Here is a 19,129-nt window from a genome sequence, read left to right as displayed (position 1 = left end):
ATAGACTTCCTGCATGCCAGTTGAAGAGAAACACCTCTGTGTGAGATGTGTGTAGTGTCTTCCAAGATACCTTCTTAGCAACTTTTCAGTTTTGCATATTTTATTGATTATAGAGGTATTCGATTTTTTTTTTTGTCGTCTTAACTTTATTACAGTTTTCCACATTCTTGTCAATACTTTTCCACCAGGATTCCAAGTACCAAAACACATAAGGTCTTACCAGCATTCTTTCTGGGGGTTTTTTTGACTATTTGTAGTCACTCTGTTTCTGTCACATGGAGCACTGTACGCTAACTGATTAATATCATGCCGTTAGCTTCATCTCTGACAGAGTCTGTCTGTGTATCTGCAGGATACCAGATGCTAAGCAGGTACTCTTTATTTGTTTATCCACCTGGAAAACCACTTTATTTCATAGCTGTATTTTCAGCCTGCATCAAGCTAGACTAATGATTATGATGATCTGCTTGTTTCTGCTTGGTCTTATTCACAGCTGTGCTGTTCGGCTTAAAAGCTGAAAGCAGGATCAGAAAAAGAGCTCCAGCTGATGCTGAAGAGAGACATTAAAGTCTGGCCAGCTTCCTCTGCAGCTTCAGTTTTCATCAGCGTGTCTTGAATTTAAGTAGGGAGTCCAAATTATTTTTATCTGTCCTAGGAGACTGGAAATTTCTAAACATCCTTAAGAAGAAAACTGTAACATCGGTTCCGAATGCTAGGACTTTGCTCTGTAGTGCCTTCTCCCCAGTGCATAAAGCTGTTTGCATAACTGCAGCTGAAATGAAGGTTTGCTAATTGCATGAATTAACATCAGTAACACATTGACCCCTCACAGTAACCATCTTGTAACAGCCAGTGAGAGCTATTGCAGTCAGGTAAACACAGTAAACAATATCAGGTGTTGTGGCTGGATTCTTCCCCAGCTCCTTTAGTTTTTGGAATTACATGAAAATTTTAATAATCCCAGATGGGCATAATTTTTAACGAGCATGCTGGACATGTTTTTTAAGGAAGCCAGCAACCCAGACAATATTTTTAAGACTGGAGGCCTAGAAATGCTGTTTTGACATTCCTACAATTCTTCCATGGGATTCTATCACATGACTGCTCCCCCCCCTTTATGGCAAGTAACAACTAAAGATACCATGAGAGTACCTTTAAACTTGTTTTTTAAAAACTCTGCTAGAACTTCAGTTTAGGGCTCTATTCCACCAAACTGAAATGGGTCTGTTTATTTGGGGGGGGGGAAACGTGAAGTAGTAGAACTGAGATGGTTAAACTGATGTTGTACATTTATCTTAAACTATGAGAGAGGTTTGTTGAAATAATTTATTGTTTATTTGGGGATTTCTTTAATTAGGCTTATATATGAGGTTTATGTCTCATTTCTATTCTTGTCACAGCATTGATGATTCAAGTTTGCTTGACTCTCAAGTGACAAAGTATTAATTTTAGCATTAAATAGTATTTCCCTGGTGATGTGTTAGTTTGTCTCGTCATAGCTTTACAAGCCGATTTCTGCAAAGGAGAAGATAACATGTTAAAATAAGCTTGGATTCCACACTGCAGTATGTGATTCCCAGCCTAACTAGATTTCCGTGTACCAGGATAAAGTCAGTCCGTGTTTTTGCCTTTGCTGCGTTAGTGTATAATAAAGGAGGAAACATGTCAGACAAGGAAACCACTTGCTCTTGAAGTGAAATTTGGCCTCATTGTTAAATAACACCTCAAAACATTTCTTTCCCTTTCCACTAATAAATACCCTCAGTCCAATGTGCCTTCTTAATATTAAGCAAGGTACGCTTTGTATGGTTAATTCAAAGGCTGATGTATGAGAGAAATCAGTTAAAGGTATACTTACTGTGTCCAGGTAGCAAAGATGCTAAGCAAGCAAGCAGGATTTGGGGTAGTTTGGTTTCCATTTGAGAGTCTCAGCCTTTTTGTGCCCCTTCTGCCCAATGGAGGACAGTAAGGACAGTATAGGGCTTTAGAGAAAAGTATCGAGCACTCTCACGCAGCGTAGAGAAACATCACTGTCAGTGGATGTGAAAGCTTACTTCTTTCAAAACACTGTATGTAATTTCAGTTTGCTATTGCAGGTGCATGCCATGTTACAACATGATATAACTTTCTGTTAAAAGGTTTCAAGATCAAGGCATTTACTTTAAAAATTAGTCTGTCTGCTGCTGTTCATTATAAGTACTTTCTTCATTCAACATAAAACATTCCTTTAAGAAATCACCACCACAAAGGAAGGAGCTATAGACTGGAGGATGCACATGGGAATGCATGGGAAGGGGCGTTCCACTTTGGGTCATGGAATGACAACTGTTCTGCTTGGCTGCCTTCTCATGGGTGGTGGTTTGTGGATGCAACACACTCTGCCTCTTCTTCCTAATCTTTCCATTTGCATGTGAAAATAACGGGTTCCATGATTCATCGTTATAACAAGTGTAAATTAAGCATGTAATTTCACGTGTGTTTCTTTATCTTCTTAACTCTTGAAGGAAGACTAGCACCTGACTTGCAAAGTTTTGGAAGGTTGGTATATATGTGTGTGTGTGTGTGTGTGTGTGTGTGTGTCTTTATTTTTAGGGATTTTGTCAGTTCCAAGTAGGGCTCAAAATGGCTTCCGTTAAAAGGCACAGATTTTATTTATATAAAGCGTATTCTGATATTTTAAAAACATATTGTATTTATAGACAGTGTTTGCATTTCATGGGCTCTTATCTTCAGAGAAGAATTTCAAATATTGTACTTTGTATATGCTGCTTTCAACCTGGAAATGAAGATAATTTATTTTGTTTTAAATATTCTTATCCAAGGCAATTGAAAAATGATTGTGTTATGTAAGGCAGGTTTTAAATAACAACAAAAATGTAGAGTATTTCAACAATGTGAAATACTTGAGGCATTTCAGAGGTAGGACCTCAAAAAGAAGCCTGTAATTTTAAGGAAGCAAGAAAGGAATCTTTTCAAAATAGGACAGTGAGAGCATAAAGTATGTATCTGTAGCCTGAACTCTTTCTAAGAGTCTACAGGCAAATGGAACTCTCAAGTCTCACTTAAAATTGGGTTCGTTTTTATTGAAGTTTAAGACCAGGCCACATAATAGATACAGAGATGCTGGTACACATCATCACAGGCTAGAGGCTCCAGAAATATTAATAAAGATTCTACAATAGCGGAACACAATACTGGTAGTTCACAATTTGCCATCTGCTAGCGCTGGTTGTTTCACACATTTCTTCAAATGCTAAGAAATAAGTAGGAACAAGTGGTGTGAAAAGAATCTGGCTTGTTGCTTGTCATAAACATTAAAATCTGCATATTGACATACCTTTTCCTTAAAGATAATGTGATTGTTCTTCTCCTTTCATTCAGATCTCCATGTCACACCTTTCTATGTGAATTAGTTTCTTGATCTCATTATATATCTGAAGGGGCAGGATGTCACCAGCTGAAGGTTTCTCCATGTGTCAAAGCCAGTTTGGCCAGTTAGAGCATTATAGCGCTAATTATTTAATCCTGCTTATGGACATATCTGGAATGATTATACCAGTCAAATCTTTCATGATTCTGACAGTTTACAAAAAAAAAAAAGTATTACCATCAGGTAGCAAGACACTTACTAAGGTAAGAGGAAAGGTTTTGAAGGGCGGTCTCGCTTTATGAACCCTCTTTCTTCCCAACTGAGAAAACATTTTTTTCCTAAACCATTAATATGTGTTTGATGTAATGCACCTTTTTATCTGATATCCTCGAGGTAGGAGCTGTTGTTTCTCAGTACAGACATCTTTGAACCCCAAAATCCCACCCCCCAAAAATAAGCAAACCCCAACAATTCTGTTGCCTTTCAGCTGATAAGCAAGATGAGTTTATCTACCAGATTTTGCTGTCCCAGCTTTCCAGAGTTTCTCTGTAACAATTGAATCCTTCTTTCAAAATGAACCAAAAAAGTATTCTTACTCGTTTTGTCTCTAAAATTTGCATTAATTCTAAATTTTTAGGTATTAGGGATCTAGTGAGGCCGATATGTGTAATGCATGAATAATTCCTGTCTGTTTACTGAATTGAAACTTTGCGTTTGATCAGTTATGTTAGTTCAGTGTGTTGGACCATTCTGCCATTATCCCTGTATTCATTCTTGTTGCATGGTACGTGAGTGCATTGTACAGTTTTAAACGTGTTAAGAACAGGACGTGGACCTAATTCACTGCAGGAACGGAAGTACTGGCCTTCCGTAAAGATGAATTAAGATAATTTTTCTTACAGTCCTAGTACTAAACATTGCTATTAAGTCACAGTAAAAACTAATTAGATGACATTTGTTTGTTGTACTGAACTATGTATGTAAATTCCTTAGGGGAAAAAAAAATGCGTAATGTGAAAATGCTCTAACAATAAAAACTATTCTTCTATATATTTCCAGCGTTCTATCAGTTTCCGTAGTGACAGTCGCCCAGATCTGTTCAGTCCACGACCATGGTCTCGAAACGTGCCCCCTGCTAACACAAAGCGGAGAGACAGCAAACTATGGAGCGAGACCTTTGATGTTTGTGTCAATCACATGCTTACATCTAAAGAAATCAAGCGTCAAGAGGTATAATTTTTTTAACCGTAGATTTCATGTTCAAAAGTCATCTTTAAAGCATGGCGTTGAGGAATGCTAGTAGGCATTAGGGCAGCACTTGACGCTTTCCTGAAATTAAACAGAACCTCACCCCCTCCACTAGAAACAGAATTCTACCCTTAGTCTTTATATTAGATGAATATATTCTTTTTTAAAATCAGCTCATCGTATTTCCTTAATAAGTGTGAAGTTACTAAGATATCTTGTACTGTGATTGGTTGCGTGTACACGTTTACTGTGGCAGTTTCTGTAGTGGTGGTTGATATTCTCATGTTTCATTTTGTGGTTCTAGTAATGACAGATGAACATGCTATTTCAGGAACAGGTATTCATCAAGTGATATGTACACGCAGAAATGCACAATCATTTCCCGTGTTGGAAAAGTGTCTTTGAGGAAGTTTTCAGTGCTAGAAAGATGAATATTGATCAAAAGATATATCTTTCAAAGCAAAAAAAGAGTACGTCAGTGGTTTTAACGTGTTGTGCATGACAAATTCTAAATAGTTGATGTTACAGCCAATGACAGAGCTCCCGCAGAATCAAGAATTCTTTTTTTCTACAGAAATTTCTAGCAATATCAACAAAGTTTATAACAAGATCTCTGAGAATACTTCAGGGACTGAGTCACAAATCAAACAAGAGTAACATCAAGCATTTCTTGTGCAGATTTTAACATTGTGTCAGAATTCATAGGAAATAACTCTTAAAACTGAGAACTTCAAAGGCAGCATATTGAAAAATAAACTGTAGAAATTGTTTGCATAGTGTAAGAGTCATTGCTGTCTTGGGACAGAAGCCAGGACCCTTCACAGAGCCCAAATAAGTGAGCTGTATTCCAGGAAGTTTTGCATGAGGGATCTGCCGTACATTGGTTCTTACACTGCACGCCTCAACAGAATATCTGAAGCGCTCCCAGGCGTGCGCCGCCCGTTAACTCACACCGTGGCAAGCCTTCCATCTGCACGTATTATCAAGCTAGGAGAACCTGCACTAGCTGAAGATGTTCTTCCACGATTCATGCGGGTTGAAAGCCTTGACTGTAAAGTTAATAATTCTAACCGACCAAAATGTTGTTAACTCTTACTGTACCCCAGTTTAGAATGACATCATGCAATAAGTAGATACATTGGGGTTTTGATAAGCCAGTGTATTGAGGTGGTGGTTATTTTTAATCTGCCAGCTCTAAAGTCTCAAATCTGCTTCAAGACAAGTAACTAATATCAGCAGAGAGTGGAGTAAAGCTCTGCCTTCATAACAAAACAAATGAACTGGTACCAAAATAAGTGCTCACTACCGAAGAAGTGTTTTAAAGAAGGTCTGTCTTTTACTTACTAGGCCACCTAGAAAGTTTACCACTGCACGTGTAAAAACGGAACGCAACAAACTCCTATGCAAATAGTTGTATAAACGGTTAAGATATAGTCGAGCCAAAATATCACACTTAAAAGATAGCTCCCCCACCCAGAAACACATCCATTTGGAAAAAAAAAAAAATTCTGTGGGTATTTCAGATAAGAGAAGCATTTTATGAGCAATCCGATAGAGCTGTGTTTTTAAAAATACTGCACATAATTCTGTAGCTATGGAATAAAGCCTTGTTTTATTTATGCTGTTAGATTTAGCAGAGAAATTCTGCTACATGGTATTAAGTCAACTGTTCAGAAGATATCATCAACTCAACAAGTTGAGTACAGATTAAATAAAGATATTGTATAATGTTTGTTTCTCTTTTTACAGGCTATCTTTGAACTTGCCCAGGGAGAAGAAGACTTGATAGAAGATCTGAAGTTAGCAAAAAAGGTCTGTTTTTAAAAGAACAAAACACAACAAACAGCATTCATTGGTTCATACAACTTTTAAAATAACCCTTGCTTTTTATAATTGCGAAGACAGTAAGAGGGGGAAAAAAGCCAAACCCTACTTCTATTTTCCCATTCTTTCTGAAACACTTCAATGTGCTGCTTTAAATTTTTTAACATATGAAATGGATAGATAAGATGCGCTTATGAAACCTTAAAATATTGTCAGCAATTGGTCTCTTTTTTACTTACAGGGAGCTTCAAATGCTATCACTAATTTTTCAGCTACCAATGATACGTTAATTACAGAGCTCCCCTTTTTTCTTTTCAGGCTTATCATGACCCAATGCTTAAACTTTCCATAATGACAGAGCAAGAGTTGAACCAGATTTTTGGAACGTTGGATTCTCTAATTCCTCTACATGAAGGTAAAACTCAAATAGTCTTTGTCTGCGTTACTATTGCACATAGATTTATAGTCATCTGGTTCATTAAGTGAAGTTTCTCTCTTTTATTTTTTTAATCATGACCAGATCTTCTTAGGCGACTTCAAGAAGTCAGGAAACCTGATGGATCAACAGAACATGTTGGCCATATTCTTGTGGGTTGGGTAAGGCAGAGTTTTTAATCAATTTGGGGACTTTAGTTTGGAGCTGCAACATAGTTTTTACATTTATCAGACAATTTCCTTTCCATATCTAGCATAACATGTCAAAAAATATATTCTCAAAGTATTTTTAGAAGGTAAGGCAACTATTTAGAGACATAATGGACTGTTTGCTCTCTTCAAGGATTTTCCATGAAAAGATTTAGACTAGAATTTAATTTTTAAAGCTCTTACGATTCAGGAGATGAGCAGTATTTAATATGCTTCAAATAAAAATCAAGAGTCAGACTAGAGTTTGTCTGCTGTAGATCATTTAAGAATCTGCCGCCATTTGTATTCTGGTTCCCTAGGGAAATGAAGCTTGAACAGTCACATTGTGTAATGGCACCCTGCAGTTATTTTTCAATGTCAGCCTGTTCCAGCCAAGGTAACAGGTAGTTGTTAGTGCTGTTGAAGATAATAATTTTCTAAAAGTTTGTTAAAATAAGGCAGACAGGGATACGTGAGAGATGCTATTGCTGCCACACAAAAGAAAAAGTGGGTAAGTTCAGTTTCAGTAGCATCCAACAACATAAACCCTGAAAATAGTTTTTGGTAGCTTTGTTGATAAAATTGCTCATTATATTAAAAGAGCTATTTTTGAAAGGATTTAGATATGTGAAAAGGTTACTTGTAAGTATACATAAGTAATGAAATTGAGCAGGAAAAAAAGGGCTTGGGTTTAAGGGATTAAGTAGTAACATATTCAGCAGCTGTGTGTGAAATAGTGGCCTATTGTAAACATGAGAAACACGATCACTACTAGTACATAATGCAAATAGTTAATGATAAGCTTCTAAGTGTCAAAGATTATCTCTCTTTTTCTTTGCATAAAGTGATTTTAAATATATTTACTTTCTGGTGTGTTTGAACACCAGTGAACTTCTCGTGGTCCAAATATGTCCAAGTCTAACTTCCTTTGTTGAAGATTTTACATATAATTGTGTGTTAATATAGCAGTTTTTGTAAATGGATCTATTGTTCTAATCAACATACAAGCTAGTTTTTTTCAGATTTAAGGCATGGTTCTGTCATCTTAGTTTGGTCAAGGTTCTTGAGGGCAATATAGAAGTTTGACTATAGAATTTTGCTTGGCTAAAAAGGCCAGGTCTGGGAGTACTCATTCCTAGGCTTTCGTTTCCATTCACAATGAAAATCGGACTTCTGTGTTCAACTATTGTCTGCACGAAGTAGTGCTCAGTCTTAAGTCACGGATATTTGTAATGCTTTGGAATAATACTGGAGATCTCTAGGAACTGAGAGATGAGCTAGTGCTTCTAAAGGATTTAAATGATGAACAAGGTGGTCAGAGGACCCTTGTAAACCTTATCTTTGTTGGAAACATTATCATCAAGAAATTGTGGATAAATCTCCAGAAAAAAGATTCTCAGCATGAGTTCTAACATCCTGAATCACTTGAAACTTTCTATATAGCAAACTGTGCTTTGTTTCAGCTGGAGAATAACTTATTCCTTTCCTCAGCTTCCATGCCTGAACTCCTATGATAGCTACTGCAGCAATCAAGTAGCAGCCAAAGCTTTATTGGATCACAAGAAACAAGATCATAGAGTCCAAGACTTCCTACAGCGCTGCTTAGAGTCCCCCTTTAGTCGCAAACTGGACCTTTGGAATTTCCTTGACATCCCAAGAAGCCGTTTGGTTAAATACCCATTACTACTCAGAGAGATTTTGAGACACACACCAAATGATCATCCAGATCAGCAGCACCTTGAAGAAGCTGTGAGTTACTGTTGGGTTTGGGTTTTTTTAGGAGACTATAGCACTTTTAGCTTATTAATGAATTAAGGGACGCTACGTAAAATATGGAAATGCTAATACTTATACAAACAGCCAAAACTAATACATGAACTATCTAGCCCTGCTCCCCCAATTAAATCCTATTTCAGTAGCAAAGTGATACTAAAAAAAAAAAAGTAGGGGATGGGAGGTGTTTTCCACAGCTCTTGTCTGATCCCTGTCCATTTTGTATTTACCTTTCAATGTCGCATTGTTCTAATCTGAGTAATGTGGACGTTTCTTTTCAGGTTTTAGATCATTTAGATAAGTTTTATTCCCTGGCTTGAGAACTTTACATAACCTCTGAATCTAGATTAATTATCGTCTGTGGGAATGTTGTTGAAATTTGCCTTCGTTCTGTCTTTCATTTGGAATAGCGTTGCACTTTCTGAAGTAAAACCAGAGGGATAAAACCAAGGCTTTAAAAATTCCTTATTAATAGAAAGGGACCTGATTCAGATATTCTGAAAGGTTCTTTCCCATATATGTGTGTGTGTGCGTGTGTGTATATTAAAAAAATCCAGTAATATGTGCACACATGCAAATGTGTATCTGGGAGTCAGTGAGTGTAGTGTAGCGGATTTGTTTGAAACACACTTGTAAATTAATGAATAAATATAATCGGTATCCTACTGCTTTTTAATAGTATTTAAATATAAGTAAATGTCATTAATATTTTGAGGGCAAAATTAATGATTTGCCTAGACTTTAATATTTTGTGTATTTTAGTATTTCTTTGCTGAAAAATGACAGCCCTTCTTTTTTGGGGAAGTGCATATTTCAGAACACGCGTACCTGACCACTACCGCTCTGCTATTCCTTCCCCAAATCCCTTGCCCAGCTCAACTTCTCTGTTGTAAAATTGGACAGCTGTGGTTTAAATTCAAAGCTTGGGTACTCGCATTTAGGTGTAATCTATACGGTACATTTTCCCCTTGTGCGTATTCTTTCAAACTCAAACAAAACCCCATAAATATCTCAAAGAATTCTTCTGCTTATTTCTAAGGTTTGCTTTTATGCATAATGTCTGGTAATATCTTTAAAAAAAATATTTTAAATGCTTTCTTCTAGTCCTTGTATTAGCTAATTGTTTAATAAAGTATAATCAGGATTTTTTTCTTGATATTTCAGTAGCCTTATATAGCTTTGTGGTATTCTGCTTCAGCAGAACACTGTTTATCTTATAGTGATGTATTTCAGAAATTGTATATTTGCCAAGTTAAATTAGGAAACAGAAATTACTCGATGTGGTTGGCTCTTAGCACTGTTTGAGGCTTATGAAGTGCATTTGTCTTCCTGTCCGGCAATCTGCTGTAAGCACGTTGGGCCCAGCTGGTGCCAGACAAATCTGGGATCAGCAGAGTCTTGAATTCTCTCTTTGGGCATGTATGTCAGCCCTTCCCCTGCTCCACCTCCAGTTATTTAACAGAGGAATTTGATCCGTCTAAGCAGCCTATGATCACTATTAGAGTTGACTAAAACCAACAGAACGTCACATCCACATGCCCAATTAAGGAGCCATATTTTAAGTTTCGGATAAATTGATCTCAAAGTCCTTGAAGGCTGCATAGTATAAGGAAGTTCAAGATAGGGAGCGTATTTTTATAGAAAAGGCAAAGCTTTCTTTTAAATGTTTTTTAAAGCAAAAAGGCAAAATAATTATTACTTTCAATTGTAAAATTGTAGGTATATGCAAGTAGTATTGTAAAATAAAATTAATTTACCTTATTTCCAGAAGGTAACTTTCATAATGAACAAAAGTTGAGAATTTAGTGTTTTGGGCATGTTCTGCAGGATAAGGATCTTCATAGTTCTTCTGTTTCTTGTTCTCTGATACAATGCAGCAGTTTTCAGAGAATTATAACCTATTTTAAATATTTTTAAGGCAGGTTATTTGTCCTGTGTCATTTATTGGCACATTTCAGCGGACAAAAATACATCTGATTTTATTTCCTACATCTGTTTATCTTAATTCTGCCTATTTAGGTTTGATATAAAGAGATAAATATCAGATTTTTAAGCCATTGTTAGAAACAATGATAAAGCCAAGCTAAAGTGTCTTTATACACTGTAGTCTGCTTAATTCTGTTGCTAATATTAATACTCTTACAGACTGGTCTTCAAAAAATTTATGAAAAATATACTGTAAATTAAAATGTATTTCTTGTAGCTACAGTTCAAATTATTAGGAGATATCTCTGAATATTGGACTGTCTAATTAAAGTTCATGTGTTTTCATTGTTTTTCTGTAGATAAATATAATTCAGGGCATAGTGGCTGAAATCAACATAAAGACTGGTGAATCTGAATGCCGGTATTACAAAGAGAGACTTATTTATCTTGAAGAAGGCCAAAGGGATTCATTGATTGATAATTCACGTGTTGTGTGTTGTCACGGTGAACTGAAGAACAACAGGGGCGTGGTAAGGAATAAATATTTTGTCATAAATAGCTTTTAAAGATATCTTCATTTCGCATGGCAGCTAAAAGAGCTGTGAATATACGTGCAGAAACATCACCCTCTCATATATAGGAAGTTGATAAATATTAGCTAGTATATCTAACGCTCATCTTTTTTGTTAGCAGTCAGATATCTGTATATGGAGATAATAAGCTTATACGTGTCTCTGTCTCTTAAGGGGACCTAACAATATCCTGGCTAAATTGTAAATCTGATAAATTTCAGTAAAACTCGCAGGGGAAAAAAAACAAATAAGAAACGTATTTCTGGTCTCAGAGACACGATAGTAATGTCTATAATGACACACAAAATGTACTAACAAATTTTAAATCTGTTGAAGGCTGTGGTTGTTAAGAATGTTTTACTTGATTATTTGTTGAAGTCAAAGTTAATTTATTGACCAGAAAAATTTGGTATTTGATACTGTGAATTCCAGTCTCCTGGAGTCTGCACTATTGATAAGTGTCATAAGCTGAGCTTTCCTTTTTTTAAAACAAACAAACAAACAAACAAACCCCAAACAAAACCATGCAGATTAGTAGAGATATTAATAGAAGAGAAACCAGTCATTCTTAGAGGTTTCCCCCCCCCCCCAAGGTTAAATAGAAACAACATGAAATTTTGAATGGACAAACAATGAAAAAAGATCTTTTTCTCATTAACTGAGCTTATGGAAGTGTTTTATTAAAAAAAAACAACCAACAAAGGAAGCAGGATTCTAAATACATTTTTCAGCATTGAGAGTGCTTCTATGTAGCGTGTTTATGCCTACAATAGAAGGATCATGTTTTACCGTGCGGCTGAGTTGGAAAGATGAAATAGATGCCGTTTTCTGGTTCACCCGAAAAAGATCAGGCAAGCAGCTAATGTATAGCAAGCTAGCAGGAAGACACTGGCAAATTTAATCTTTCTGGTGAACTTTATTTATTCCATCCACACTACCCCTGCCTTTCTTTGGTAGCATAACATTAAGTATATAATTAATTATTTTCAATTTATGAACAGTATTTAAAATTCCCCACCATTTTTGGGAGGTTTCCACACTGACGTATTCCTTGAATACAGTTGACAGTGTGGGATAATTTTGTTCATGCATTTCTTTGATTTGAGGTGAAAAACAGATTCTTCATATCTTAATGTTACCAGTCTGCTTTTCACACCTGCTATTACGGAGTATTAGCTATTGCAGCAAGCAAGAGATCTCACCATTGAAAGGAGTTCCATATGACTTCCACTAAAATCAGCCATAACAAAGCTTTACATTATAAACAATCTGCAACATTTTGTGGATGATAGTTTGAAAACTGAGTTTCAGAATAAACAAGGTATTTTTGCTACACATTTAGAATATTAAGAAAAAAACCAAACCCCAGTCCTACTTAACAGGCAAACATCCATACCTGTATATACCTCAAATGTTTAATCTCACGCATTTTTGCTTTCTTTCGTATTTCATTCATATGAGAAGGTAGCCATTTGTTGAACATATAAACTGAAACACATAAGGGATAGATTCTTTGCCAGACTCTGCACAGTGTCGCTGTTAATACAAAAGATGACAGCACTGAGGAATAAGGAACAAACAAAGTTTAGGTGTGTGTCCTGCAAAGACTGAGAGAGGCACAAGTGGAAGAAAATTGGGACTATTCGTGGATATAAAATGAGGCATCTCTTGTGGAAAAATAGAATGAAGATGGACTTTTCCTATATCAGAAGACTGCCAGGGCATACTGGGAAAGGTTTCTGCTATAATTACCTCTTTCGTTATAGTTTTTTGAAAACATGAGCTACTGGAAGATGGGACAGTGAGCTAAATGGATCTGAAGATCTATCTTGTGTTAAAACTGCAAATAGTGTGTCTGTTTAGATTTAGAGTCAGGTCAGCTTTAGAAGCAAAGAACAGTTACTTGTGACTGGGAAGAAAATTTTGGCAGTGAAAAAAATTAATTCCAATGCGTGATATCAAGTGAAATGAATTTAAAATTTCAGTTTGTTTATTACTGGAAGCCACTGGAGATTGCAAAATGTGAGGAGGAACATAATTTAAAGATGGTAACAGGTGACTTGTGCCAGCTAGGAGCAAAAGTAATTTTCTGAGCTTCAAAGAGCTGTGGTGAAGCTGATTGTGAGCAGCACGTGAACTGTAAAAAGACTGCTCATATTTGTTCACTGAAAGTATTTGGATGAATAAGACTACCTGTTTCTTAGTAACACAGGCAGAATGCGTATAAGCATGCTGCTGTAGAGAGAGCTTCCAAATGTCATGTACATTTCAAGGCCTCAACACCAGAAGATTAATTAGGATCATGACACAAGAAACAGAGAAGAGGACAGGAAAAATAATTTTAGAAGTTTTTAAATTGTTGTATTTACATATTTACATGCTGTTGTGCCATAAGACTTCTAAATAGTGGGAAGAGAGGAATCCTTATTTTGACTGTTGAAAACATAAGTTTAAATATAATGATGTTCTAAAGAAGGGATAATGCTTTATTATTTATTAATTTTTAACAGAAACTGCATGTCTTCCTCTTTGAAGAAGTGCTGGTAATTACCCGAGCTATCACCCATAATGAACAGCTCTGCTACCAGCTGTATCGGCAGCCAATTCCGGTGAGGGAGCTTGTGCTAGAAGACTTGCAAGATGGAGAGGTGCGATTGGGTGGATCCATACGTGGTGCATTCAGCAACAACGAGAGAAGTATGACTACACCTTTTATTATTTGCTCATATAGGATCATTATAACCGTAAGACACCTGCTAATGAGACATCAGAATGTTTTCTCTAACATTCGCATTATCTATATCCAACACCTTGATTTTTACTTTGAACTAGTTTATTACGTTGTAACTTGCTTCTTTTAGATTGTTTCTCAAAGTTCACTATATTGATAATGGGATTTCTCCCCACACCTGCTTCTGTACTGAATTGAGAAGGGGAGAATATGTAGAATGTAGTGGCAAAACGACAAAATTATAAGCAAGTGTATTTTGAAATCTTAAGCTTTAGCTGTTCTGACTTCCCTTGTATTATGGAGACATTGATTGCTAATCCATAACTAAGTCTTTCAGCTGACAGATAATTAATGTAGGGCTCAGTGTTAAGACAGCAGCTATTCTTGTTAATGTCAAGAGGTAAGAGTTAATGTCCTTCTAATTAAGCATATTATAAAGATGCTTGTTTCTGTTACAAGGGTCCTTTGAATCTCACTTACCTTGTGAAAAATTTGAGGGTGTTTTTGTATGTATTCGCTTTATTAGTGAAGTGAATGGAAGAGATGAGGCAGTCTCCGGCTGACACAAGGCACAGTATTCAGTGAAGGTTCTGGAAATCTGCTTTGCAGAGAAGTAGGAGGAGAGGCATTGAAGTGTGGGAGAAGCCTTAATCCTGCTGATTCACTTAAAGCTTTATGGGTAGTTCATGCCTGGCAGAACCAAAATTGTTTAAACCAGCAATAAGAAATTATTAGAAGTGCTTGTGGTGTTCTGTGTTCTTGCCCCACAAAACAAGGAGATATCCAGACTCCTCTCTCTGGTCTGACATGGTATTGGCAGGAAAACACCTTAAGTCAAAGACTTTGCAGGTTCTGTTATATACTCTTTGGTTATAAAATCCATTCAGCCAAAGCATTCAGTGTTTTGATGTGTATTGTTTCTTTCAGTCAAAAACTTCTTTAGAGTCAGCTTCAAAAATGGATCTCAAAGCCAGACTCACTCACTCCAAGCCAATGACTCCTTCAACAAACAACAGTGGCTTAACTGTATCCGCCAGGCCAAAGAAAAAGTGACGTGTGCAGGCAAAGCTGGCGTGCTGAACTCGGAAGCGCATTTTCTTTTGTCACCAAATGGCAGCAGAGTACCCCAGGGAGAAACCACGCTTGAGCGGATGGACCAGTCGGACTGTGAGTCGGACTGTAGCATGGACACCAGCGAGGTCAGCGTCGACTGTGAACGTATGGAACAGGCAAACTCCTGTGAACATGAAAAGCAAATAGAAACCAATGTTTGACAAAAACTTACAGTTCGTGGAAGAAAATCTGTCTCTTACCTGTACAGTATTTGCATTCCATACATGGAACCATTTGGAGAAGCACTTTTAAAATATTTTTTGTGACAGTGTCAATGCAGCCCTTCTTGTATTTGTACCTATGAGTGTAGTACTGTAACTGCCGATCTGTATAAGCTGGAGTCTCTTGCAACTCATGTCCTGTGCTTATATTCCCTAAACATCTAAGGTGGATGAAAGAGGTACTTGACCAGTTATTCTCAATGTCCTGCTGTAAACAGAATCTCTAAACTACTGTTCATATGTGCGTTACATAAAGAACCTTTTCATAATTTTTAAAAGTACTTTATTTGCCCTTTAATGGGGCAGCTGAAGATGTGGACTTAATATGGAGTTTCAGGATGGGTATCAAGATCGTAAGTTTTCATAAAGGCATGGAAGGGAAACATAGTTTCTTGGAAAAAAAGAAAAACATCTTGCAATAACCTGTCTGAACTCTTGCGGTGTTAAATCAACAAGAACTATAAACAACGGGCCATGTAACCAGTGACTCTTTAGGGATTAATTTTTCAAAATGAAGCACTGTCCTAAGATCCAGCAACCAAACTTATTAAAATCTGGTCAGTTAAGTGGTCAGCATAGTGCTATGGTTTATTTATCAAAGCATGTAATGCTAAAAATAATCAACTGGAGAAAAAAAAAAAAAAAACAACCTCTACAGCCAGCACTGAGTTAAATGAAATGCTGAGAATACTGGGTATTTGTAAATAAGCTGGTAGTTTGCTTTCAGTGCCATATATATATATATATATATATATATATATATATATATATAAAATCCCAAACAGGATAAGAATGGAAAAAAAATTTTGCTTGTGAATAGGCCCTCTTCAGCATTTTGCACTCCACTGACCTCCACTGTTGGTTTTAAACACCACTAAACTAATGTTAAAACATTTAATTTTCTGTAAATGTCTGTTTACAATTACATATAGTTGTTTTTTAAACTAAGTGACAATTTTATATAAATGGTGCTCTACAAATACCCGATGGGATTATGTAGAGAAAGTTTAAACAAAAAGGGAATTGCTTTTCCTTTAGGATGTATTACATCCTTTATATTTTTCTCAAGTTTTGTTTTAAAGTTTCTGTTGCATTTAATCTCATGCTGTAATTGGGAATGTTACTGTGTTTTCTGGTGGCTGATTTAATCTACTCATTATGATGAGAAGCAGATGAGTCACTTAAATGCAGTCTAAAACACTCAGTTCAACATCCTGTTGCTTTTCAGGAATCCCTGGGTAAGATTTTATTTCTTAGTATAAGAAATAATGCCAGTGCTGTATGGCAAGCTATGAAAATGATATATTAATAAGTTTAAATGATCCTTGATAGCACACAAGATAACCTGTGCAAATATACCAACAAAAGTAGAAAAACTGCTAAGTTATTGCCAAAAACGTTTTTCTTGTGTTCTATAAGTTTACAGAAAATAGTAAATGTCAAGTATCTTACATATATATATGCTGATGCGCATTACAGAAATCAGTGTGACAAGATGATAAACAATATAAACCAAGGTATTTTTATTTTTTAAAAAAATGTCATTTTTACCCTATAGAACATATTTCCGTATTTATAGTTTTTCAAAAAAGTCAATTTTCTTTTCTGTTTCAGGCTTTGTAATTTATTTCAACTGCTTCATTTTTAGAGCTGAATGAGTATGCCAGTGAAGAGAGAAAGGAAAAATTTGCAGAAGGAAAGGCATAGGAAAGCATACTAGACGATGAACCATTTTCATACAACCTGTTCAGCAAAACGTTTAAAAAGAGCGAAAAAAGGTGTAAAGTGTTCAGATAGAGAAGAAAGAATGAATGTGTGTATTTTTTTTCTTTTCTTTTTTTTTTTTTTTTTTTTTTTAAATAATAGCCTTAAAGTTTTCTGGAAGCATTTCAAATAAATTACATTAAACCATTTTGATTTTTATTTGGTTTGGTTGTTTGTGCAAGAAGACTACAAAAAGATTTCGACGGTGCGCACAGTGAGTCTTAACATATGTGACCAACGCTTATATTTTGGTTCTCGTGGAAGCGTTACATATTTGGATCTAATTTGCTAGATACAAAATAGTCATGAAGAAACAAGTCACTGCACTCAATTCGGCACATTCCCCAAAGTTTTGTATTATATAATCAATCTAGCAAGTAGGTGGAACAAAAAATTAATGTCCTGCCATCAGTTTCTCTCTCCTGATTCCTTGTGGGTCGCATCTCTGCTAAATATATATTATTCCAAAACATTGAGATGATGAATTTTGGGGCACGTAAAAAGCCACAAACCAGCCAGTGAATCTCAGAAGAATAATTTCCATTTGTGTACTATCATTTAGCATCGTGTTCGACATACTGCAGTGCAGGTGTTTCAGTTTTGCTTTGTAGCTGAGGTGCACTTAGCAACTGATTTGATCTAATAAAGCTTAATGATGGTTTTTTTTCAAATCATCTTCAGGAATAAGACTTCCACTTTAAGAATCCTAATATCGTTCTGGATTTGGTTAGCTTGTTTTGTGTCTAGCACTTTTAAAACGCTGCTGCTTTTGAAAGAATTGCTTTTGATTGGGGGAGGGGGGCATGGACAATAAAACGTACCAAAAAGGATGGGTAAAATGTAAAATGCGGAATGCAAAGTAAAGAGGAAACGTAATGTAAGTAACTATGTCAAAGTGATCATCATGGTTAGTAATCCTGATGTCAGCAGGATGGAGTCTGAGAAGCTGCAGCAGCCAAGTGGCACGCGTACTGCATGTCCGCAGTACGCATAGGCCTCTGCATGGTTCTTACCCAGAAAATTGCTTCTGATTTCTCAGGTCGCCCACCATTGCATGTACAGTGCTTCCACTGCGGAGACAGCGCAAAGCTGTGTAATCCTCGTGTTGGATCTCTGAGGGATCTTGGATCACTCGTGTCTCAGACGGAAGAGTAGTGCCATGGCAAGGAAGTGAACGAGAGCGGGTGGAGTGTGTAAAAAAGGCAAGAGGCAGTGAAGAGCTGGAGGCGTCAAGGGCTTCCGAGATCGCCATGAGGGGGTGGCAAAATAAGGAGAGGACTGCAGATGCTGGTGAGTTCCAGCTCCTTTAAATCTGAGGTGTGAGTACTCTGGATCTCACCGTCTGGGAGAAGAGTGAGTGGCGAGGCATCTTGCTCTCGAGAGCAGGAAGCCAGTAGTCTGATGTGAGAGCTTCGTACCTTTTTGACAAATCTTGACAAATCTTACCAACCTGTTGGCTCTTTTATTCCTGGTAGGAGCAGACAGTCAGGGTAGTCTTGGCTTGTGGGAAGATCTGATGAACCAGAAGTAGTAAAGGTAAAAGCATAGATTGTCTTGACTGAGAAAGAAAGGTAAGCAAAGAGAATGCCCTTGAAGCCTTTGAGATATATGGGTCCCCCAAGACTACGAAAGAAAATGTAACCGTGGTCTTTGGTTCCCTAGATTTGGTCTGCAGCACTGAAAAGAACAATGCAGGATGAAGACCTGTCTCCTGGAACAGAAAGGTCTGCTGTGAGACAGCAGGAGCACTTAGTTTGAAGTCTGTGAAGCTCAGTACCGAGGAGTCAATTGCCAGAATCTGGGTAAAAGGCCCAAAGTTGAACTCCAAGGTAGACAAGGTATTTCCCAGGGGTGACTCCTATTCAGCATGACCCAGCTGAACCAGGGATACTGCCTGAGGAATGCCTCTGCAATAGTGAGAAGCAGGTTTCCCAGAAATTTCTAGAGTTTGAAAGATATATCA

At 36.8% G+C, this 19,129-nt stretch overlaps 1 protein-coding gene across 3 annotated transcripts in view; it reads left to right on the top strand.

Annotated features, from left to right (window-relative positions):
* The window catches only part of ARHGEF3 (Rho guanine nucleotide exchange factor 3), a 74,938-nt gene extending 58,962 nt beyond the window's left edge, over positions 1-15,976 (top strand). For 2 of the 3 annotated variants that reach the window (XM_082321652.1, XM_082321653.1), the window contains 8 exons: positions 4,430-4,600; positions 6,368-6,430; positions 6,761-6,857; positions 6,963-7,039; positions 8,558-8,815; positions 11,125-11,295; positions 13,848-14,034; positions 14,996-15,976. In XM_082321652.1, the coding sequence (XP_082177778.1) occupies positions 4,430-4,600; positions 6,368-6,430; positions 6,761-6,857; positions 6,963-7,039; positions 8,558-8,815; positions 11,125-11,295; positions 13,848-14,034; positions 14,996-15,342 (1,371 nt within the window). In that variant the 3' untranslated portion in view covers positions 15,343-15,976. The remainder of the gene's footprint in view (positions 1-4,429; positions 4,601-6,367; positions 6,431-6,760; positions 6,858-6,962; positions 7,040-8,557; positions 8,816-11,124; positions 11,296-13,847; positions 14,035-14,995) is intronic. The other variant, XM_082321654.1, reaches the window with a different exon arrangement.
* The last annotated feature ends 3,153 nt before the right edge of the window (positions 15,977-19,129 follow it).

This window comes from Platalea leucorodia, assembly GCF_965183815.1.
Source record: "Platalea leucorodia genome assembly, chromosome: 9".
Classification (NCBI taxonomy): domain Eukaryota; kingdom Metazoa; phylum Chordata; class Aves; order Pelecaniformes; family Threskiornithidae; genus Platalea; species Platalea leucorodia.
The sequence above is the reverse complement of the archived record's forward strand: the minus strand, read 5'-3'. Positions and strand labels throughout refer to the sequence as shown.